Here is a 24,526-nt window from a genome sequence, read left to right as displayed (position 1 = left end):
TGCAGAGTTACAGTAAGGTTTTTCCCCTTTCCCTAAGTTTACAGGCCCAGCGCACTTTAACAGCTTAAATGACTTTTTTCATAAGAGTCAAACAAGATTTCCATTTCTAACAGCACATTTTCCCTCTTCACTTGTTAAGATTAGATCCTAGATGTTATTTCCTTACATACTTTGCCTGATTACCAGTGCTGTGCTTGGGATGGCAAGGTTCTTGAGGGATCTTTACAATAGCACATGCGAAACTCTTAAAGCTTTCTTCAAAGTACTTGGAGAATGAAGCTGCCAAGACTTCAACATACTTTGAGAAATGGACATAAAATAAGTTAAGTTAGGGTTCAATTCCTTAGTCTATCAAATAAAGGAGAAGACCAAACAACTGGCAGGAATCTGGCAAGCCAATTTTGAGCTCAGACAAACTTGTCAGCAAGGAAGGTAATGGTAAATAATGGAGAACGTGTAGCTTGATGCTTTACTAACTCAGTCCTGTTACTTGTTCCACCTACCCGAAGGTGTAGTATTAAATTTCTTCTGAGTGACCAACTAGCATCAGCATTTGAATTGATTTTCAGCAACAGGGAAGTTGTTGCAGTGAAAAAAAACTTGTCCAGGTGAGTAGTTATACAACTTTCATCTTGAAAAATATGCAACCAAAACTATATCCTTCATTTAAAGAGCCTATGTTGGTATTTTTGTGCTTGCCATGTCAGAAATGAATTAGATTAGTCTCCCAAGTTAACTCTTTTCAAATAATTTGATCTGCAAATCCACCATATCTACTAAACACAGGTGACTGCTGTACCTGGGGGGCAAAAAAAAGTCCTAGCAAGTGACAGAAAGGAAAAAAATCCTTCCGATTCCAATCAGGAAAAAGGCATAGAGCACTCCAAGATTCAAGGGTTTGATACTGTTTTGCTTTGACATGCAGCAGTGGAGCACTGAAGAGGGAAGAGTGCAGGACTGCTAGCCAAGAGACATCTGAACCCTATTAACATCCCCAAGCCAACACAGCCCGAGGGCATAGCTCATTCCAGTGAAATAACCAGCTACAACTGCCTGCAGCTGTAGGTAGGAAAGAGAAAGCAGCATTGTTGAATCAGCTGAAGACCAAAATAACAGCTGGGGAAACTGCTACATCAGGAACTCGGGCACCTATAGCAATGGGCAAAGGCTTCTGAGAACAGGGGTCATGAGGCTTTGTGTGTGTGTGTGTGTGTGTGTGTTAACAGACCAAGATTTTGTTCCTGGAAATTATTTCCCCCCCCCCAGTTTATAGAAGACGAGCAGTAATATCCAGAAAGCTTTTTTTGTTAATTCGGTCCCGTCCACTGTGCAAGAGCAGCAGGCAGGCTTGCTTATCGCAGATAGCAAGTGCAGCATGAGTCAGACCAAAAACTCACCGATACGATCATTCTGCTTAGGCCCAGAAAGCACAGCTAGGCCAGAGAATCTCTTCAGCTCTCCACCAGCCTTACCATCACCAGAGGGGGAAAAAATAAGCGAGCATCAGGAGCAGCAAGGCCCCATCCACAGGAGCCACCAGCTGCTGCCCCTCGGCCCCGTGAGTCATCTCTTCGGCCTCCATGGGAAGTCTGTGGTGGCTGAGGAAGAGGAGGAGGCCACGTATGGGCTTTTCCAGTGAAGTCAGCGTGTTTTTGGCCGCTATCTTTCCCAGAAATATGACCAAGTCTTTTGAATAGCCAACTGAGAATAGGTTTAATAAGGACTTCCTCTTAGAAGCCTTACCGTAAAAATTTAATTTCAAGTGCAAGTTTTTAAATGCTGTCACTTCTTGTAGCAGACAGTCTATACATCTTACACATTGAGAACTGATTTGCATACCATCTTAAAAAACGAAGTTGTACATCTTTATATAGGCTTCTTAAGCAAGTCTGGAACAGATGACAGGATTTGCTTTCACAATCAGGAAAGGCACAAAAAACCCCTAGAAACAGAACAGCAAATGACAAGCAGAAACTCCAGAGAAGGAATTTACCTGGACAGGATCTGAGTGATTATTATTTTTTTAATATATATATCATTTGCAGAAGAAAAATCACACAATACTTCATGAAAAAGGGGATATTTATTAATGAGTCATAAGTTTCAGAACCAATAGCCTGAATGCAAGTGTTTGTTCTGCTGTTCTCAAAATTATACAGAAGCCAAGAAGTAACCTTGATCACCATTAGGCTTTTACAAAAAAGGATTTATTAGGATCACAACTTCAAAGTCTTAAAAAAAAAAAAAAAAAAAAAAAAAAGTCCCATTCTTCATCCAATTGCCCTCTCAGTTTTTGTTATTTTACGATTTGGTCTTTCAGAACTGGCTGAAGATTTAGCCCAAAATATAGAAAGTTAAAAGACTGAAGCAAGAAGCTTATAATTTAGCAACCCTGCTTTTGTTATGCAAATCTACTGATTTTTGCTCAGCTACATGCAACTATACTACATCCGATTTGCACGCTATGAAGTGCCCTGACAGTTGCATACCTAATGAACAGTCTGAGCTCCTCTAGGAAGTTTTCTGTCATCATTACCCAGGACCCAACCCATGAGCAGGGCCATGCTACAGCAGAATACCAATAAATCCCCTCTAACCACAGACAGCTTGCAGCACTGGGAGAGAAAAACAGTATGCAGAGCAAACAAGAAACACAGCCAGTAGCTAAACAATGTTTGGGTACCTAAATGATCTAGCAGGGATCTACAATGTGCTGGGCAACACGATCAAAGCAAGAACTCAACTCTGCAGAACAGCTTTGAGCCTAACTCACACTAGGACATGCCTCCCGCAGACGAAGGGCACCACAGCATAATTACTAGTTTGGTAACAGAATTAGTGAGGCTTGGCACCAAGCTAATCAGATATTGCTCGGTTTCAGCTCGGTATAATAAAATTCTTATTAAGCTGTTTTCTTCTGACTGGTCTCATGCTAACAAACTTGGATATTTTCCTCTCTCCCCTCCAGAAAAAGTCACTGACTGCTAAAACTACAGGCTTGGTATTCTACAGCAGAACCTTTAAGGCAAGACTCAAGAAATATCTTTTAGGTGGTCTTCCAAATGTTGTCGCTTACTTTTAAGAAAAACTTCAAAAGGTGCAGCCCCTACGAAGCCACTGCAACTCTTCTGAAGTCATTCATTTTCTATCCAGAAATGCAAACTAAAAAGTTAAATGTTTTTGCATCTTCCTCGAGGCCACGGTGGAAGAGATGACAGGAAACTGGCAGGTATAACAGGCAGCTGTGCCTCGTACAAAATGCGTGCCTATTTCAAAAGGTTAAAATAATTGGAAAGGTCTCCGCTCTAAGAGCTCTCATTTTTTATTTTTTATTTTTACAAGGGGCAACAGTTCAACTCCAGATGTGAAATCAAACTGCTGACAGGAAACCACTCATCAGCTGAAGAGCACAAACCAGAGCTAACACAGTCCCTCTAACTGTCCTACGCAGCCATAAAAATGTACCTTGTAGCACATCATGCCAGCCTCTTCCCTCCCCTAAATTTTGCATCTCCCCAGACGAAGTCACCACTGGATCAGTTTAGTACCAGAAAAGGAGAGGAAACAAGCCCAACAGCCCTCACTTTGGCTGGCTCAAGTGTTACAGAGGTTGTGGTGTGACTAACCTAATGCTAGTACAAATTGGCACTTCCTTGCAAAGGTGTTTTTCCCCACCATCTCTGCTTTTCCCCATTTTTTGTGCTGGTACAGCCGTCTGCGTGGCTGGATGATGAACCCCAGTGAGCTGCGGTCCATCCAAAAATTCAGAGCATATTAGTTCTGCTGGATTATTAGTTTGGGGCTGGGTAATTACTGATCAGGAAAAGGAGATACAGCTGAGCTTGTTAACCAGAAAGACTGGAATGGCAAAGACTCGATAAGATGCAAACGCAGAACAGCAGACCTGCAAGAGGTGGTACAGCACATAACTGGGACACCAGAGGGTCACTGGGGAAAGTGAGGGATTAAACCAGTTAGCACAGGTGGCAGCAAGGTGGTTCTGCAATCCCAGCCTCACCGAGCAGCTCCACAGGCTTTCTAATAATGCCACAGAGGGAAATTTGCTTCTTTTCCTTTTTTTTTTTTTTTTTTCTTAGAATCCAAAAGGACCACGCATATACTCACAGCCACATTCACGATATTAAGGTTACCTTGGGAACTTAAAATGCACTCAAAAGAGCTGGATTACTCTAATTACCTTGTCTCAGTACACGAGGTGGTAGTTCACCAAGTCTGATGAAAAATAAGTACTCTAAAAGGTGTATGGCCGTATGTATTTGTACTGCAAGCGATTCAGACCTGCTCTTTGAAGATAAAGCTAATGTTTTCTTTTCAGTTTGTGAGATCCATCACTGCAGCATTCCGCTACTTCAAACAATTTTCACAACATCGCTATCGAGCTATCTCAGCACAAAACTAATTAACTTATTGTAGAACCCGGGCTCTACAGGAAGATCATAGAACAGATGTTCCCATAGCGAGCCACATACCCGAGGTTACCATCCCAACAATTCAAACCCAGCCCATTTCGCCACAGCACCTGGATGCAGTCTGTAGAAGCTACCAAGGTTTGTCATTACCATCCCAGAGGGGCAGCAATTTTCTTGACTGTTGCAGCCCTTTTGCAAGGTAAGATGTGTTTCACTATCAGAGAGAAGGGAAGAAGAGAAGCCAGGAGTTGTTAGATACCTAAATAGCAAGCATCAAGGGTAAGAAGCAGAAAAACATGGAAATAGGACCTAGGAGTAAATATAAAGTAGTAAATTCATACTGAGTCTGTTATCCACAACAGCACTCAATCACCTAGAGTTCAGAAGAAAATGAAGACGAATGCTTACTTCTTTCAAGTCTTTAAAATGTCATCTTTCAACAACAAAGACTAACCTTTCAACAAGTCAAGATACCTTTCAGCCAACATGCCTACAACTCTAATTGAGTGCTTAGGCAAGATTAAACTGAAGATCAATAAATAATAGGTAGTTCCAGCTTACTCCAAGGGTCTGATGAAGCTGCACGACACATGGAAGCAAGACCATCACGAGGCATTCTCCCAGAAGAGCAGAAACCAGGATCATTCACCAGGAGAGGCATAATGGGGTGGGACAGTTGTACTAAACAAAGCTTGTCATTCTAGGATAGGGCTCAAAAAACCAACTACCAGTCTCTAGCCAATGGGCATAATATAAGTGCCTGCATTATTGACCAAGGAGTTCTAAAATAATCCACCACAGAATTTCTTTTAAGGCATCTGGTGCAGGATACTCAAATAAGATGACAAAGTTGATTCAGAGAAACAAATTTATGTTGCCTGTTTGCTTCGCTGAACATTGTCCAGCCCTCCCTGCTGTGGTTAATGAAATTCAGTTTCAAAACCCTATAGGCAAAATACCCTAGCCTTTGCAGCGCCTTACTTTGTAGAGGGGAAGAAACAGAAAGTAGCTTCGAGACTGCTGTGAGATTTTTGTTCATAGCTCTTCCTGTCTCATCCCTAACAGAAGCTATTGTACATTTCCTTTCAATAGTTCAAAGAAGAATACCCACACAAGACATCACTCCCGATTTTATTTCATGTAAGAACATTTACTACCTTTATTCCAACCACAGTAAACATTTGCAATTTGTATTTTTCCTAGAGTTTGTCCACCGAGATGCAAAAGCATTATGAAGTGAATTTCTGCAGCAACGCAGAGCTTGACACCCAAAAAAGAACCAAGTTTTCAGTAAATAGCTTTTCCTGTTCTACTTCCTTCTATATACAAACATCTGGGCTGAGTGCCCAGATAACTTTCAAAAATAGTTTTAATTGCTTTATTATCTGTTATGCTGTAATCAATGCTTTTTAATACGTTGTTGCTTCCTGCTTCTTCGAAAGAGCCTTCTCCCATGCAATCCACCACCATTGCCATTAAACAATTAATAAGGAGGGCTTTTCTCCAAGCTCACGCTTACAAATCTGGAGATCATTCTAAAACCAGTAACTTGCATTTTACTTCGAAAAAGCCCTGTTGGAGCCCATGTGCAGTGGTGATGCTCTGCATTAACATAAACACTAGCAACACAGCTGACAATATAACTGATGAGCAGCCCTGCCCTTCTCAGTTTCCCACCAGTCTGCTGTGCTGACAGCTGATGCCATGAATCAACGCTATAGTTCCATATCCTCGGGGTTTAACCAGTCTCACTATCGTTTAAAAGTACATAAAAATACAGACCCAGAAGTTACCAAGTCCTGTCACTTATGAGCATGCACTCCTAGCAGTAAGTGCTGCCATTTTTTCTTTCTTTAAAAGAAACTGGTGATAAACATAAGCTATTCGTTTTTACTCTATAGGGCATAACCAAGCTTTAATTATTCTGTATTTCTGTGGAATTGCAGAAGGTTTCCTAATGCGATCAAATATATCTTAGTATATACAAGGGGGAAAGCTGCGTTTACTTGTCCCACTGGCTTTCTTCTCCCCACATCTAACTATAGGGGTGAAGACACTGCACTGGCAGACAGGAGTTCATGGCTTTCACCCCTTTTATTACACTGTCCTTGTGTTGTTGCTCCACTTTTCTTAAAAAGATCAAGCCAGATTACAGCTGGGAGTGCAACAGTAGCATCAGGCTTCGCAATGCCTCGTGTAACCAGCCGAAGGTGATTCTGGAGTTTATTGCCTGTTGAATTCTTCACCCATTGGAAGTACACACTTTCTGATGCGCTCTGTAAATACGCTGGAGGAGAAAAAAAGGCATTTGATCCATGTATTCGTATTGTTTCATTCGCTTATCAGGCAGCAAGTGCCACTGTGAAGTCAGGCACTGGTAAATTTTTAGATCAGCTTGTAATCATCCCGAAACAGATGGCGATTACAGATTCTAGGGGCTGAGGGCTTTTTTTTTCCCTCTATAAACTCAACATTATGCTCAAGAACTTCATTAGGCATTCATTCTCTTCTGCGTTAACCATTACATGCAGTCAGAAGCGAGGTCTCCGGCATTCAATTCCTTACCTTAAAATCAGTTACCAAAAAAAAAAAACACTTCTGTGATCTTCCATATTTGTGGGCAATACATGGCAAAGGACCTAAGCCCGGTCCCCTACACATTCCCAGCCTTCCTAACAAGCTTCCGACAGAAGCAGACAGCCAACACGGGAGTGAGCAGACTCACCATGACTGGGCCCAGACAACTGTAGTGTGCTGACGGAAAGGCAGGGTATGTATGCCTGCCTCCCATTTTTGGCACAGAATGAAAGAAGGGAAGCATGACTTCCCAAAGCATTGGACAAAAACTTACGTGCCACCTTCCTGCTCCCTCCCCCGGCTGCTGGAAGTCTGCCGGGGGTGACAGTATGAAGGTGAGAATAAGGATGTCAATTACTACGCCACTGGTACATGGAATTTTCTTACAATTGTACTAGTTAGAAATGTAGCTCTAAGTCATATTAATTGCTGAGTTTAAACAACTGTTTCAGCAGCACTGACAGATTATCTTTGACACAACGTAAAAGACCAAGATAAGATCAATTCTTACTGATGCAGATGCCCGGAAGATCTGAGCACACCAGCAATTAGCCTTTGATGCTGCAGCAGCCACCAGTATCACAATCGCACCTCGGGTCTGGGACAGGGCTGCTCGCCTTTTCACGTGGTGGAAAGTTTCACTCAACAGCGTATTTCAGCACACCAAAAAGTGAATTTATTGCTCTGAATGTGAGCATATTTTCATGCTTCTTAACATCTTTGGGTACTGCTTACACGTCATTTTCCCCCACGTGCCCTTCTAATTTACTGAATTTGACTGCGTTCCCAATTAGGATTATGCATTTGATATCTCTCTACCTAAACAACAGCCTGGGCCGCCACAACGATTTTCTAACAGCTTGAGGAGGGAGGAGGCTTTTGCTTGTTTTAAGAGCCTTAGGTAACAGGCACCTCCCTGCAGGTTTTTTCCTGATTAGGAATTCATGCACTTGCTATAAGCCCCATTGCTTTGTGATGCTGATGCACTACACCTCCCTTTTTAGGGACGCATTTCCTTCTAGGACAGGAGAGTTAAGAACACAGATCTTGTAACTTTCTCTTTATATAGTTCACCTCTCTACGCATTCAATTTAAAATCCAAGGATCCCTCAGAACTCGGCTATCACATTATAGCAGTACTATGGGCCTACACTCAAAGTTGAGAAGCCTACAGAGAATCCCATTTTTCACGTTTTACCTTCACCAAATGCTTCCTTCCAGCATGCACCACATTCTGTCAGAAACATGGGAACTGCGTCTCAGACACACCACTTCAATGCATCCTTCCTCCCAAATCTGTTGTGAGACACGGGGACTGTTACTGTCCCATTAATTGCTACGCACAGCAGTGGAAGCAGTCTTAAGTCAGATTTTTCAGATGAGTAATATGCTCAAAGTTTATTTAATTACCATCATCGTAACCTATGAATTACGCTCATTTCCTAGACTAACCTTTTATTATGGGTTTCTGTTTATTTTGCTAAGAAACACAAGTATCCTTAATTCCTGTTTCTAACGAATCCACATAGGTATGCTGCATTTTGACTGCAAGAAATTCTGATTTGTGATAACAGGGCCTGCTCCAATCACACTAAAGACTCATTTTCACTTGTCAGACAAAGCCACATCAGGCGTTACAAACCAACAGGGTGAGCACCTAACAGAGGATCCTGCAACGCTTTGGTGCTACGTTCTTGGCTAAGAAGAAGTATTTAGATTCGGACACAAATTATTTTTCATACTCTAATTTAGAGGGATTTCCCTTCCATGGGGCCCAAAGTATTATTCACGATTACACCTTGCAGCAGGGTGAGGAACCAGAATATCTGTAGCACACGGCAGATGCTCAAGCCCACAGCCATGCCTTCTACAAACACAGGGATGCACTTCTCCAAGTTTATCGTATTCCCGAGCGTGCTCTTTGCGCCCACCCTCCCCAACTAAAGGATTCCAATTTGCAGTTTTTAGCTTTGCAAGCACGAAGCAGCACGCCTCCATTGCTTCTTCCACTTGGCACAGCTACGCGATCCCCGGTAGCACATGATGGTAGGAGTCATGTACACTATTGTGTTTGTCACTATTTACTTTGCTATTAGGCACGGCACTGGAGAGGGCAGAGCCTCTGAAAGCACTGGTATTTCCAGAACAGGCACGTGTAGCTACAACTACAGCCAGGTCTCTGCTCCCATCCAGGGAGACCCCAGAAGCGCCTCACCCCACCTCCACCAGCTTTCCTTGACACTGTCTGCCTCGGAGCTGTGCAAAAAAATAGCCACTAGGAGCAAGAGAAACTCGTGCACGTAAGCCTAATTCCGGCAAGCGGCACGCTGCGCACTTCCACAATCAGAGGGTTTTTTGCTGAGCAGATAGCTATCTAGTTCCTTATCGGTTCGTGATGCAGGGTGTCACTGCTTACAGCCGACCTAGGGACAGCTCGAAGCCCTCTGTCACCAGCTCCTGCCGGCTCGCAGGGCCACCCTCAGGGGACGGTTCAGCCTCACCCCGCTTCCCTCCCTGCCTCGCTGGCACCCAGGGGCCCCCAGCACATCCCCACCACCCCCGTGGGATGCCCAGCTTTGTGCCCGAGCTGTTAAACCACACACAAAGAAAACGACAGAGGTTTGGATGTGCGGGAAACAAAGGGAAAACCGGCTTCATGCCACGGACTGCTCTGCTGCCACAAGGCTCGCAGCCTGATGCAAAGCCTCTGGCTGCCCACCAGCAGCGAGCAGCACCTGGAAGCGGCGGCACCGCGCTGGGGGAGGCAGCAGCTGAAGTTTTCGGCCTGGCAGCCCCCGGACGGCTGATTTTTGGGGGTGATCTTTGGGGGCCGTGCTCGCAAGCTGCCGCGGCGGCTATTTAAAGATGCAAAGCTGCGCCCTGAGCCCCGTAATAATGCCCGGCCATGTGACAGCCTCCTCAGCAGGCTGCTCGCTGGTTTTAAATGCCCAGCACCACGGCACCAAGCACCACCACCACCGAGCACCACCACCAGCAGCCCCGATGCAAACCGCACAGGAGGCAGCCGTGAACTTGAGCAGCTCCAGCTTTAAGAGCAGAGCTTTTTGGGGGTTTTCACCGCCTCCACCCCCAAGGAAAGGAGCAGGGGGCACCGCGGCACGTCCCCGCAGCGCTGCAGGGGGGGGACACGACCCCACCCGGAGCCTGAAGGGGGGGGGGGGGGGGGGCACGGCGGCCCTCCCTCCTCCTCCTCTTCCTCCCCGCCGCTTACCGAGTGGTTGACCCCCCACATGAGGACGCTGAGCAGCGGGTCGCTGGCCCGGAACAGCTTCACTTTCTGCGCCACGAAGTGCTTCTTCTTCGTCTTGGTTTTACTCGCCAGGGCGGGGGCGATGGTGCTGGGGGCCGCCATGGCGCGGCGGCGGCGGCAGCGGCCGGCAGGGAAGGAGGCAGGGAAGGAGGGCAGGAGGCAGGGATGGAGGAGGAGGAGGAGGCGGCGGAGGGCAGGCGGCGGTGCTCAGCTCAGCGCCGCGGCCGTGCGTGCGGCGGGGCGGGCAGGGTGCCGCGGGGCGGGCAGGGTGCCGCGGGGCGCCGCGCGCATCCCGGCCTGCAGCCGCGCGCCGAAATGGCCCCGCTCGCGCGCCGCGGCCACGCCCCCTCCGCCCGCCCCCTCCCCGCTGCATGGAGGAGGGGGGGAGTGGAGGGGGAGCTGCCACCGCCCCCCCCCCCCGCCCCGTTCCCAGCCGGCGCGGGAGTTTCGGTTCCTGCCGCCGCAGCGCGCATGCCCCGCGGGCGCGCGCAGGCGTCATGGCGGCCGTGCGGCTGCTGGCTGAGGGGAAGGGGGGAGAGCCCGCTCGGTGCGCTGAGGGGCTGGGGATTGCTCCCCGTGTGGTGAAGGGATCACAAATCGCACCAACGTAGCTAAATACACGCTGCTCTGCGCCCTTCCTGTGTTCACTCCCCACCTCGCCCCTCCAAATAAATACACCTGAAGAGACACCTTGGGCAAGGGGACACTGATGTCCTCCTCGCACAGGACATCATCGCCAGCCCTCTCCTCACCTGGCTCCTGCCTGCGAGCGGAGCTGTCACAGCCAGCATGCAGCAAGCACCACGAAACAACCTCCTGCAGGCACCACGCAGGGGCTTTGCTGTGCTGTGGATGCACTGCACCCCTGTAACACGTGCTTGCCCAATTGTACTCACAGCAAAAAAATGTTAAAAAAGGTTTTAAAAGTGTTTCTGAACTGCCTCTATCACCACAGAGGATGTGGTCGGGGGTAGATGACATCCTGCAAAGGCACATCTGCCCAAGTCAGAAGCATTGTACACGAAATACACTTTCCTTCCTTGCACAGTGGAAGTCCTCCTGGCAGCACTGCCCCTTCCCAAGGACCAGCACACTCAGGCTAAGCCACCCCTTGACTTCCAAGGCACACAGAGGGATGTGCCCGTTGCAGGTCCTGCTTTGTGCATTTGCTGTTTGCTCAGCAAGGTCACCAGGTCCATGGGGAACAGCAATAGCACGGCTGCCCCATGGGCGCACAAACCAGGAGCCAAGGGTTGTCCCAGTTCAGGCAGCACCCTCACCAGTGGGGCCCAGTATGCAGCAGCAGCCCCAGAGAAGCCAGGTCCACCTGGGAAGGTTCAGCATAGGCACAAGGTCCATCCAGGAGGCCAGGCTACAAGGAGACAGAGGCCTGGAGGCAAGCTACTGCTGGTATAGCCCCAAGGCATATGCAGAAGGCAAGACTGGAGACAGGCATACCTACAGCATAGCTCAGGCAAAAACCCAGCATCACCTCATCCCTGAACTTAAATAGAGGTCATGGGCAGAGGGTGGGGATGGACCTCCCAGGTGAGGCTGCTCAGAGCTGTTAAGGTCTACAGGTGCGCTCATGGGACTGACTTACACAGGTGCTTATAAATTTAAAACCTCATTGCCCCAAACTCAGTTGGTCAAGTGTCACATCCTTTCCATTACTCTTTTGCCTTTGTGATCTCAATAGCAAAGGTATCCAAGTAAATAGTTTTATCTCCCTCTAGCATTGAAACAGTTACTGGGGTTTATTATATGGCCTCTTTTCTGTATCTAATTGAGAGTAGGAGAGAGCAGAAATGCTATATTTCATTATTATTTTTATTATTTAAGAGTAAAAAGTTATTAGGAATTACAGATAGATTCTAAATTCTAATATTTCTTGGAAAAAAAATCTTACAACAGCAAAAATCCCTGATGTTTTTACTGCAGTCAATGGAAGCAGCTGAATAGTCAGCACCTCTGAATAAAAGCAGGTCACTTAGATGCCTAAATATAGATTTGAAGTCAGATTTTTAGAAGAGTTCAGTACCCATTTTATTCCTTACGTTATGCTTAGAACATGACATCTGAGCATTGTGCAATGCTGCACACATCAACGTGACTAACATCTGTCATATTTGTCTTTCATCTTCTTTCCAGAATAAATCCATAAAATCCATATAGTGAAGCATTTTGGTTTTTAAGCGTGTAATATACAACACACATTTTTTTAGGTTTATTATAGGAAAGGAAAGGCTGCGGAAGGAAGTTGTTTTTTGTTTTCATATTTCTTTTTTCTTCCAGGAGACTTTCTTGTCATCTTGGCCTAGATTCTGAAGAGCTCTTTCCTGCAGATGTGAATCCTTAGCAAGGAAGGTTATGTGTTTTCTGGGGAACAAAAGATGTTGATCATAATCTTTAGAGCACAATCTGAACAAATCAAGTGCCTGGACTACCTAGACGAGGTCTAAGGCACAGGTTTGTATTCTCCAGTTTCAGGCACCAAGAACAGGATAGTTACCTGCACTTGTCTATCTTGTTGGGATGACACAGGTCTACCACCTGTGCCATGATATACCTGGAGATGGACGTGGGCATCACTTGAAGAGGCAAAACCCAGTCACACTTGCAGCCTACGCTTTTCTTTTGCATCTCTTTCTGGCTGTGCATCAACTAGAGCCCCAGTCTCTTTCTTTCCTTCAACTGTGACCCTAACCTTAGCTCTTAAAATAAACCTAGCCAGAGGCTTAGCCTGGGACTGGATTACCCAGCCAATTCCTAAGGCAAAAATTTCCCCCTGTCAAGTTCTTGCAGCCTAGACTTCTCTTTAAACCCTTTTAGCTCCCCTCTAGCTGGAGCTCTGGGCTTTCTCTTTCTCCTAGCTCTAACCCTGGGAGTAACCCTGGTCTTGTGCTAAGCCTCAGCCCAGGGGCCCTAGCCAGTGCCCAAGCTAAAACCTTCTCAGAGGCATGTTTTTTTCACAGCCCACCTTTCCTTTGGCATGTTCCCTTTCATGTTCCCCTCCAGCTGCAACTTTAGTCTGTCTCTGCCCAGATATTAACCTTAACACAGATCCTTAGACCAGGACCCCCAGCCAGTGCCCACAATGTGTTCCTTTTGCCACATTTTCTCTACACCACATTTTATCTACACTGTTTTTTCTTCAGAGCTCCTCTCCAGCTCCACTCCAGCTGCAGCTCCAGACTCCCTCTTTCTCTCAGCCTTAATCTTAATGCTTGCTCAAACCATATGCTTTGGACATGGCCCCCGGCCAGTGCCCACACCAGGAAGTTCTTGCAGCCGAGTTCTTGCAGCCTACACGTCCCTGTGACAGCCACTTTCTATCCCTGAGCCAGCTGCAGCTCTTGGCTCACTCTTTCTGTCAGCCATAACCTCAGACCTATCCCTACCCCTGACAGTACTGAGCCTTAGACCAAGCCCCCAGCCAGTGCACACACCTAAAAGATCTTACAGACGAGTTATCTTTGTGTCCCAGCCTTTCCTCTAGCAACTGCTTTCAACCTCTCCTGCAGCTGGAGATCTGGGCTCTCTCTTTCTCCCAATGTTAACACTAACCCTCACGCTAGCTGTATGCTTAGCCTCAGACCAGGATGCCAAGCAGTAAAAACAAAAAACAAAACAAAACCAAACAAAACCAGCAAAAGCAACCAAGTTCTTCCTGCACCCTGCGCTTCCTAGGCCCATTCTAATTGCAGCATTAGGCTCGCTCTTGCTCACACATCTAACCCTACCTCCAAACCTAGGAGGAGGCTGAGCCTCAGACCAAGCAGCCCTGCCATGTTCTCCTTGCAGTCTAAAGTTCCCCTTCAAAGTCCCTTTGTAGCTCCCCTTCAGCTGGAGCTGTCTGTCTCTTTCCTCCAGCCCTAACTCTAACTCCAAAATAAACCTAACCATAAGCTGAGCCTTGTCACTGCCCCCTTTTGGTGCCATCACCAGAAAGTTATCCCAGCCAAGCTCTCCTTGCGTGCCACCCTTTCTCTGGGCAAGTCCTTTCTACCCCAGTCCCACCGCAGCTCTAGGTTATCTTTTTCTCTCAGCCCTAATACTAACACTAGCCATATCAAACTCAAACAAAGGCTGAGCCTTGGCCTAGAACTCACCAGGCCAAACCAAAATGTTCTGGTAACCACGTTCTGGCAGCCTACACTTCCCATTACCAGTTCCCTCATTGTCCCTCTGCAGCTGGAGCTCTCATCTCTCTCAAGTGTAACCCTGGCTTTAAGCCCAACTATATGCTGACCAGGCCTCCCAGACAATGCCCACACCAAAATTTTCTCTCAGCCATGTTCTCTTTGCAGCCCGCCATTTCCTTTGGCAGCCTCTTTCCCATCTCCCTCCAACTGGGGCTCTTGGCTTTCTCTTTTCCTCAGCCCTAACCCTAACCGTGACCACAGGGTGAACCTCAGACCAAGACACCCACCAAACATTCTCCCCTCCCAAGTTTTCTCTGCACCCCACTGTCTCTTTCTGAAACTCCTTTCCAACCCCAATCCACCTGCAGCAGCAGGCTCTTGCTCCTGACCCTAACCCTAACCGTGGTCCTGATGCGTTCTGAAGGCTGAGCCTTGGCCACGGGCCCCTTCCAGCACTGACACCAGAAAGTTCTCTCTGTAGCCATGTAACCTTGGCAGCCTCTTGGGATTTCTCCCCACCCTAACACAGGCTGACTGTCTTTGGGAAGAGAGAACCTGCATCCGAGGTCTGCTCTTTGCTCCCTTGTAGCTTATGGACATTTTTGTGCATGTGTGAGGAGGTGTTTCACATATACTGCCTGGCACAACACTTGTACTTCAGTCCATTGACAGATTTTTTTTATAGCATGACACTGTAAATATATGTTACTGATCAGAGTTTGTGGTGTTTTTCCAGTATTGGAAGAGGAAAGACCTTCTGGGAGAGGACTGAAAAACTTCAGAGCTAAACCCAAAGCTGGTACAATACTGCCTGTAGTGCCTATGGGGAGATATCTCTTGTTCAGTGTATCTCCACAACAGCTTGTTTCACTTCACAGATAACCTGTGAGCATGATAACATAGATGTTGAGATGATGGCCCAGGAACTGACAGAAGACTGAAGGGCCAAATTATGACAGTACAACCTCTTCTGAGGTAGCAATTGGTCTTTAGCTGTTTCTTAGAAGACTGTTTGGGATCTGTATCTTCCAGCATTGGTAAGAACAGTTTTTGGGAATAGGAAGTTCATGCTCTGAGTTACCGCACACTCCAATAACAGAGCAGCACTTCCTACTTGACTTTAAAGAAATCCACCCCCTGTGGATTTACAAGCATTAGAGACTCCTTTAGAGTGTCCAGAACTTTTTGATGGCTGAATATAAAGCTTTTGAACTGCCTGAGGACTGAATAGGAGGGCACGGCCAGGGTCAATTCACAGTGCTTGGGAACTTTATTAAGGGTGTGATATCACCAGTGGACTAAGCTGGTCAGAACGTGCTCACTCTCTGATGAAGTGGTTTACTATCCTTATTAGCACCGAGTAGTAGTTAGAAGCTCCAGAGGAGATGAAAGTGTTTTGTCATATCTGCATCTTTTTTTTTTTCTGTCATTGGTACTATTTTTTTTCTCGTTTCTTCCTGTGCCTGTACAAGATGCTCTATTGGGAGCTGGTGGACAGGAGAGAGGGAAGGAGAGAATAAGCTAGCAAGACTGTGCTAATGACTGGTTGCCCTTGACTGACTTCATCAATAGTTTGCATAAATTAAAAACAGGGTGCAGACTCTCACCTCGGCATTTAAGTAAAGCCTGCAGACTAGCAAGCTCACCGTTAAAATCCCTTTGCTCTTATTGATGCTTGCAGCAAAGTCTTGCTGAGCCTTACTATTTAAACATAACACTTCCTAACTTAATACTTCATCCCAGCACATACAGGAATGACTTGCTTTTTGTTTCACTGATCATCGAGATCAATTCTGGTGAGTTAGGGTCTCTACTCCTGAGGAAAGGGATATCACACAGTTTGTAAGTGAAGCTTTGCCTAGCTACTGGAAGGTAATACTGCCCTTTACAATTATTTTCTGCAGCTGCAAAGAACAGAAGGCCCACAGAGTATCCCTGGGCCAACTGCCATAGAAACTAATTTCAGCTAGGGCAGACTCATAAATTGTTCCATTACTCTATAAATTGGTCTGGGTACATGTCACTTCAAGCCAAGCTGGGTTACTTTAAATCCAGCCCATAGTTCTAAAATATTGCTGTTTTTAAAAAAGAATTCATCTTAAAGACATGATGAAAATAAATTCCTGAAATAAATTAACCTTCTACAAGAGCATAAAACCCACAAGGATGTCAAGTTATTTACCAATTTATTGGAAATACAGAAAGAGCAGTCCAAATATTTTGAAGACAAAGCATTTCCTTCATTTGTAAAAACTGAAAAACAGAAAACCAGTAAGCATAAACTTTTTTAAAATGCAGACTCCTTAATTGCTCTGCTTTCAGAAGAACAAATACAATTTGTATATGGAAATGATTACTGCCTATATATGTTTACAGGCAGAAGGCATTGCCTGCCAGTCGTCAGATGTGCCATCAAGAGTCGCCGGGTTTGCAGAATTTCACATCATTGCAGAGGATTTCAAACAAACTCTGGAACATAATTTAAAATGCAAAAACAAAGTTATTAAAATTAATTTACAGAGATCAATGCAGCAATTCCTTAAGCACAAAGGAGTCTTACATTTCATTTTAAGCATTACCAATTTCCTTTTGTTCCCCAACACAAGGCATGGCACATAACCAAAGACCTAAGAAGGGGGCAATCAGCCTCAATTAGGAGTCAGGCATCTATCCCAAGTGATGCTTTGCTTTCTTTTTATTTATGGTGAAAAAAATAGACAACCTACTCCAGCCTAGGCTTAGGAAATTATTACAGCCAGGGGTAGCTCCTTTAGTCACCTCCCCAAATGCAATGGAAGCCAGGACAGCTTCTTCTCACCTTGTTCAACTCTCCATAAACAACCCAACTGAAAGCCTTACGGTGATCGTGATCGGTGTCTCACAGTAGCCGCATCCATTTTAGTTCAAACAAAGTAAAATTCCCCCTAGCCAGAGCAACGCTGAAGCCCAGCTATCCCACTCCCTCAGGGGCCCTCTGCTTCCCTTTTATGACTTCCCCCACTTAGGCAGCACAGCTGTCAGTTCCACCTCCCAGCAGTTTAACAAGCCACAACTGCCAGGTTTTGCAGCTTATATAGTCTTTAAGGGCTAACCTCTTCCTTCTTCTGAAGCAAAGGGTTTTAACCCTTTCTAGGTTCACAGTGACTACAGCTCAGCTGGTGAGTTGTTTACGTGCAGCTTCCTGGGATTTTCTGGCGTCTCTTTACTGATCCTGTTTTCTCAGGTGTAGTCAGCAATGGAGTTGCAGAATTGCTCCTGGGTACCGTTGCTCCAGCTTGGGGATAGAGAATCTAAACCTTAAACAACATGTAAACCTTCAGGTTGTTTTGTTTTGCTTCAGCAAAAAGATCTAAATTGATCGATTTCACTACTAAAATTATGGTATCAAAAACATATAAGTTCAATAAAGACAGTCTGTATATGCTTCTTGTTTGTTCTTCAATCTGCAAGGTATTTTGATCAACACTGGGTAATAAATGCACTTTGAAAAATCCATTAATCGCATTTGTGTCTAAGAGCTGATTTCTTTCAAAATATACTCTTTTTTTCTGATTGAAAAGATTTTGAGCTTCCTCTGTTTTTAAATGTAATTAAACATGAAATGACACATTTTAAAAATAGTCTAAGAAATAAAATGCAGTATTTACTTCCTATAGTGGCACATACTTTTAATAGAAACTGCTTGGTACAGAGCTCATCTTAATTGGTAAAGCCAGTAAGTTCCATTTTCATCTAGCTGTATTCTTCATATTTGTGAAGTTTCTGAGGAATTTTCCTTCCTGCTACAGCACTGGAGCAGCCTTTTCAATTTCTAGCCCAGAAATACAGCTTCCTTAGCGTGTACCATTTTAGAGTTTCTCGCTTGCTGTGGTTAATCACAGGAACTACCATAGCTGATGAACTGTTAAAGAGCTGCAGTAGTTCCTGCATGCTCTAATTTAGATGGTTGCCACTGTTACTAAGGATTTTGTTTTTAGAGGAGGTTGTTTGTGCTCTCTTTCAACGTTGCTAAACAACTCTCGAGCGTTTTTCTTCTGGAGACATTGAAAAGCTCCACTAATGCCAATACCGGAGAAATAGCCCTTAAAAAAAGTCCTTGTGAAACTCATGGAAAAGTAGAGTACGTAGTTTTCAAAGATCAAGTTGGAAAAAAAAAAAAAAAATCCTTTAATACTGGATGCCCCTCTTTTGGACATGAAACACCAGATACCAAGAACCTTAGCACTGACAACACCAACTGAATCCTGAAGCTTCAGTGGCACAGTCCTTGTGAGAAGCAGGTCTCTCATGCATGGTATCTAAATAAAGTAGTGTTTTAAAAAAATCTGGCCTTACCTGCATTTAAAGAATTTACATGGATAACATTTCACCACACATCAGCTTGCTCCAGACCTTGTCCATTCATGTTCTGAATTCTGCAGGGAAGGAAATCCTGTGACGTTTCCAGCATTTTGCCACCTCCACGTTTTTTCTATGTGTCCAGTAGGAATTCCCCACGATCCGGCTTGTGTCTGCTGCTCCTTGTCCTGTCGCTGGACACCTTTGAGAAGAGCCTGATTCTGTTTTCTCTGTGCTCTTTCATTAGGTATCTGGAGGCAGCAGTAAGCCCTCTTTGTTGCTTTTACTGCTTACTGCGGAACAAAACCAGGTCTCCCAGCCTGTTCTCACATAGGATGTGGTCCAGCCCCAAAGTTATCCTTGTGATCCTCCACGGGGCTTGCTCCAGTATGGCAATGCCTTTCTTGGCCTGGGTACTCCAAAACTGTACTCAGCATGCCAGGTACAGGCTCAGAAGTGAACATGGGGGATAAACACTTTTCTCAACCAGCTGGATACACTCTTACAGCCCAATTATTCCATCTCAAATGCAAGATCCTAGATCCCACTTGCCTTTGCTGGACTTCAGGAGGTTTCCATCAGACCACGTCCCCAGTCTGTCCAGGTGCCTGTGCACAGCAGCCCTGTTCTCCTAGCGTAACAGCTGCTCCCTCCAATGGCATATTGTCTGCAAACTTGCTGAGAGTGCACTCCATCCCATCATCCAGGTCATGAATAAAGATATTAAACAGTATTATCTCCGCTATGAATCCTTGAGGGATGCCACTTGTACAGCCAGTCGCCAGTTCTGCTTCATATTGTTGATTACCACCCTGTGAGCCCAGTGGCTCAGCTGATTTTCTGCCCATGTTATCATCCACTTACACAGTCCATACCTCACTAATTTAGCTCTAAGGAGATAATGGGAGACTGTATCAAAGACCTTGCTAGAATCAAAGCATACAGCAGTCAGTGCTCCTCCCTCCATGACAGAGAAAGTCACCTCATCACAGAAGGCAATCAGGTTGCTCAGGCATAATTTGCCCTTGATAATTCTGTGCTGGCTATTCCCAATCACCTTCTTATCCTTCTTTTGCTTGGAAATGGCTTATAGAAGAATTCAGTCCATAACCCTCTAAGGGCGTGCAGTTAAGCTGTCTGGTCTGTATTTCCCCAGATTCTCCTTTTTGTCCATCTTCAGGGTGGACACGAGTTTGCATTTTCTTCTTCATGGCTCAGTTGTAATATATTATTGTTTCAATCAATATGTAATTGACAATGAGACCCAAATATGCTATTAGAAAGTTTAGTCTATCACGTCTCTCCTTGTAACGATATTTTATATTTCTAATATAAATAACTTGCAATATTTAGGTTTTCAGTAAATTATATGTTTCTGCTAAAGAAGTTTTTATCCTAGATAAAACCAATCTCACCTCGAATTCTTTTGATTTACATAACAAATACATGTTTTCCAAGAAATATTCTTTTAAAAAAATGGAAATGAGAAAAAGTCACTTCCTTAAGCCTATTTCAGTTACTGAAAAACTTTCTTGATGCCAACAGATACTTAAAGCTTTTAGTTTATGTAAAATAAATGCAAATAATCAGCTTGCCAGACATCAGAATAAGACAGGAGAAAAATGATAGGAAGAAGAATGTGCACATCTTAATTACTTTCTAATTACTGTGTGAAACTTCAAGGAGCCGAAGAGAAAACGAAACCCAGCTCTCACGAGAGCAGAAGTGAAAATGCTGTAGGAGCTGGTTAGACATAAGACCGAAAGAGATTCTAGTGAAATCTCCAAGCAACAGCATAAAATGTTGTAGAGACGGATAACGACATAGGCTTTGAGCGTGTGGTAATGTGTGTCAAAGCTCAGGCCCCATCTGTGACAGGCCTACATAGTTGCAAGCCCCTAGAGCACCACCATTTCACGGGAGGCAGTGCTCGTGGTGGGGTTTGGTGTACTATGGCTCTTTCCTCTTGGGCATGTCTGTTTCAAGATACACGTGCTTGAGGCCTGATCTACACAGTTTTTTGTTCCTGTAAGTAAATGTGCGTGGTAACTTTAAACAGAAATGGTTTTACAAGTGCAGAGGTGCTTACAGTAAATGGCTGCACCAGCCTGGGTGGGTTATCTCCTGTTTGTGGGAGAAGCCACGCCATGAGAGCACACACGACATCCTCCAACCATAAGAGGTAGCAGTGCTTTGCCCACTCTGGTGTTAAAAGTAGGCTAAGCAAAGCAACCATAGCTATTCCAGGTGTGAGGAGGGGCCTCTTGGCCCAAGCCTTCCTCCTTGGCAGGCATGGGGGTGGTGTTTCCTGGTGATCCTGGGGGTGACAGGGTGCTGCTGCCTCTGCACAGGGGGTCTGGTGGCAGGGACCAGAGTCCTGGTACGAGATGAGTTAGCAGGGATCGTTAGTGTTGTTAAAACAGTCTGACCTGTGGGCAGACAAAGCTTTGATCATTATACACTGCCGCTGAAAATGTCACGGCAGTCTTCAGCAACACATCTCCCAGGATTGTTGTCGGAGCCAGCAGGCTTGAGGCTCCCTCAGTTTCACTGGGGAAGCGTGAGCATTTCTAGGAATTCAGCTCTGGAGAAATCCAGTGGTCCCACAGTGAAAAAAAAAAAAAAAAGAGCCATTCTAGGTGTTAACTAAACTAATAGGTTATTGGTGTATTCTACTTTTATTTTTTTTAGGTATTTTTTGTTTGAAAACAAGTAAGAAATGTTCAAAGATTTGGTTTGTATCTATTTTGAATGAGAACAAAATCCAGCAGGGAATGATTGGCACAACACGGATGAAGGCAGGGCATAGAGTTATCCGTGTGAGTTACTGTAGGGAGGAAGATGACTTACTATATGCCCTTTCCAAGCATAGAGCACCTTAGCTAGTACCACCTAACAGGCCTAGTTCTTTAAAATAAAAAAAAGTTTTTACAAGTTAACACCAGGAGAACATCTTGTCTGTGATTATATATAAAGTAAGCTTGGAGATTAATTCATTAATGAGGAAAAAAAAAAAAAAAAAAAAAAAAAAAGGACAAAAATAGCAGATAAACAATTGATATATGCCCAAAGCTCCCTTTACAGTGTACAGTTTCACACGTGTGAGGTGTGCAGAGTAAGAGGGGCGGAAAATTGAAGCAAAAGAAGAAATACTGCAAAACCGCAGCTTTTTTACGCTGTCACCATTTCTACATTTGCAAATGAAGTTGCTACCATGTTTCCTCTGCCAGGCAGGCAGAAAGGGCCGCCTAGCAGGTTGCAGGCTTCAGAGTAAGTGCAGCAGAGCAAGAGCTTTTGTGTTGATATAAATGGCAATTCTTTGATGTTAGGTACTGCATGGTCCTGCAGAAATTAAGAGTTTCCATTCAATGTGGAAGAATAAAGCAAGGAAGCCAAGAAGTTTTGCTCTTCTTTGAAGCAAAGATGAATAAAGTCTCTTTATGAATGAAATATTCATGTGTTCCAGTGTGTTTTTTAGTTCCTTGAACATCTATATTCCGGGATGAGCTTGAGCTTAAGAAACGTCTTAAACTACTGCTGCACAGTGGGGAAGGGCTTCAAGACCTAGAGGCAGTGCTGGATATAGAGTCAGAGTATTGGTGGCGCTGAACCAACACCAGGCTGACTGCTACAGACCCCGCTTTTCAGTTCAGAACCAGTGTTTACTCACAGAAAAGCATCAACACAACAATAAAACCCAGACACGCTTAAATATGTGTGAGTGGGAAGGAAACCATCTCCATGCTGCTCCCAGCTTGCAGACCACAGGGTTTCTGTTCGGGTTCCTGCGGGGAGCGTGGGTGAGGAAAGAAAACCTGTGGCACGTTGCTGGGCTCCTCTGTTTCCAAAGCAGAGAAAACTGCAGTAAACACAACCACATAACCTGGTATTTGTGTGTGCTTTTCCCTATTATTTTGGCTGGTGATTATTGCAAAGGAGAGAGTTTAGCTGTTCTTATATGTGGCAAACAGGTTGTTTTTTTTTGTCTAACTGAAAGACAGAACCTACTTTTTAGCATCACTATCTGAGTACCAAAAGACACCATTAAATATATGCATATATATATATGCATATATATATATAAGAAAATATTATTCCTTGTCACTTACTGGTTGTGCAAATATGCAGACCCACATACACAGATGCACCAGGCAGAAAGAAGAGGGGCTGGCACAGAAAAGAGCTGACAAAAAGGGAAATGGAGAAGAGAGTCTGAAAAACAAGTAAATAATCGAATGAAAAGGAAGGGAGGAAGCAGCAGGGGTTTTCTTTCCTCTTCTGCACAGTCTTTGTGACAAGAAAATTACTTGGAGGTTCAGGCATCAGATAGATGTTTAAAAAGGAATGGCAGAGAAAGCTTGAATGAGACTGATCTTTTGAAACAAACATTTCCTTATAAAGGAAATCAAATAGCTTCTGCTGGGACAGTAGGTCTCAGGAAGACTGCCATCAAAGTGACCTGCTCTGTCAGATACTGTCACGTTTCCCCTTTCACTCAGAGCAAAGAAACAATTTGTATGACTTATCACTTCATTATTTTATTCGTTTGCTTCTTCATCCATTGCTGGGATATTTTCTGTCAGTTACCAGGCTTCTCTCAGCTCTGTCTTCAGTCATGTTCCCTGGCAGAAAACACTATTAGCTTGAAACAAATCTCTCAAGGAGAAAGATGTATTTCTCTAGGCATTCCAGTAAGTCTGAAATATTGTTGCTTCTAACAGCCTCTAAGGAAAAGTAGGAAAAAAAGCCAAACCTAACTAACTTTTGCATGAGAAACTATTTAAAAAATGTATAATTTTTCTGTATATTAATCTGGTTTCCAGGAGGAAAACAATAGTTGAATACCAGAGGGCATGGGATATGGTAAAGTAATAGACTATGTTGTGGTTAGCCCTAACAAACTGGGCAGAGAAAGGTAGTCCCCCGTCTCTTCCATGCATGGAAAGCTACACTGGTCATCTCCTCACCGTATTTTAGGAGTACTGCAGGCATCATCCCCAAGGCACCATCCCTTGGATCATCCCTGCTGCCTGGCTTTAGGCTGTCCCAGCTGGTACACAAGAAAATTATATTCCATTAAGTTCTTAATGTTCTTCTAACTAGCATGCCACTTGTTAATTAATAATAGTCATACTTCATTAGTGATTACTAATATAGTAATATTAAAAATTGGAAATAAAAATCCTTACAAATGCAGTTAGCAGTTTATAGGAAAAAAGGAAGCAATTTCGCTGTACTGCAACTCAGAGATTATTGTTATATATAACTGTTTTAAGAAGTATGCCTTAACAATTTGAGGCAACAGACTAGCAAATTGGATAGATGAATTAATATAAGATGAATATAGAATGTAGGTAAAAATTTGCAGCCATGTATTATATCCTAACACATGAAGATAAGTGGTTTAAGGTTGGTGGCTGAACCTACTAATAGCTCCAGTTCTACTGGGTCTGGAGTGCTCCAGAGCTGATTTCCACAGGCACAGTGATTACATTTTGGGTTTTAAAATCTCACCTCAAAATCATCCATAAATATGCAGTTCTTTTTTCCATGATTTCCAGATGAAATTTGTCAAGTTTACAAATAATGATTCATCTCGGGACTTAGCCTTGAATTTGAAGGTTTTTCTTTATTTTTATTTTTCACCTATCATCTTTGGTGCTAAAAGTTCAGCAGCATGAATGGTAGGCTCATTGATCTCACTTGGTCAACTGATTGGGTTGGACCTCAGCAAGGAGTTGTGGCCACACATGGAGTCCTTCAGA

At 44.5% G+C, this 24,526-nt stretch overlaps 1 protein-coding gene across 2 annotated transcripts in view; it reads right to left on the bottom strand.

Moving 5' to 3' along the window:
- The window catches only part of PIP4K2A (phosphatidylinositol-5-phosphate 4-kinase type 2 alpha), a 108,484-nt gene extending 97,866 nt beyond the window's left edge, over positions 1-10,618 (bottom strand). For both annotated transcript variants that reach the window (XM_084281393.1, XM_084281394.1), the window contains exon 1: positions 10,240-10,618. In XM_084281393.1, coding sequence (XP_084137519.1) covers positions 10,240-10,380 — 141 coding nt within the window. In that variant the 5' untranslated portion in view covers positions 10,381-10,618. The remainder of the gene's footprint in view (positions 1-10,239) is intronic.
- Positions 10,619-24,526: the final 13,908 nt, after the last annotated feature.

This window comes from Netta rufina (genome assembly GCF_964035555.1).
Source record: "Netta rufina genome assembly, chromosome: 2".
Taxonomy (NCBI): Eukaryota; Metazoa; Chordata; class Aves; order Anseriformes; family Anatidae; genus Netta; species Netta rufina.
This window is presented reverse-complemented; position numbering and strand designations above follow the sequence as displayed.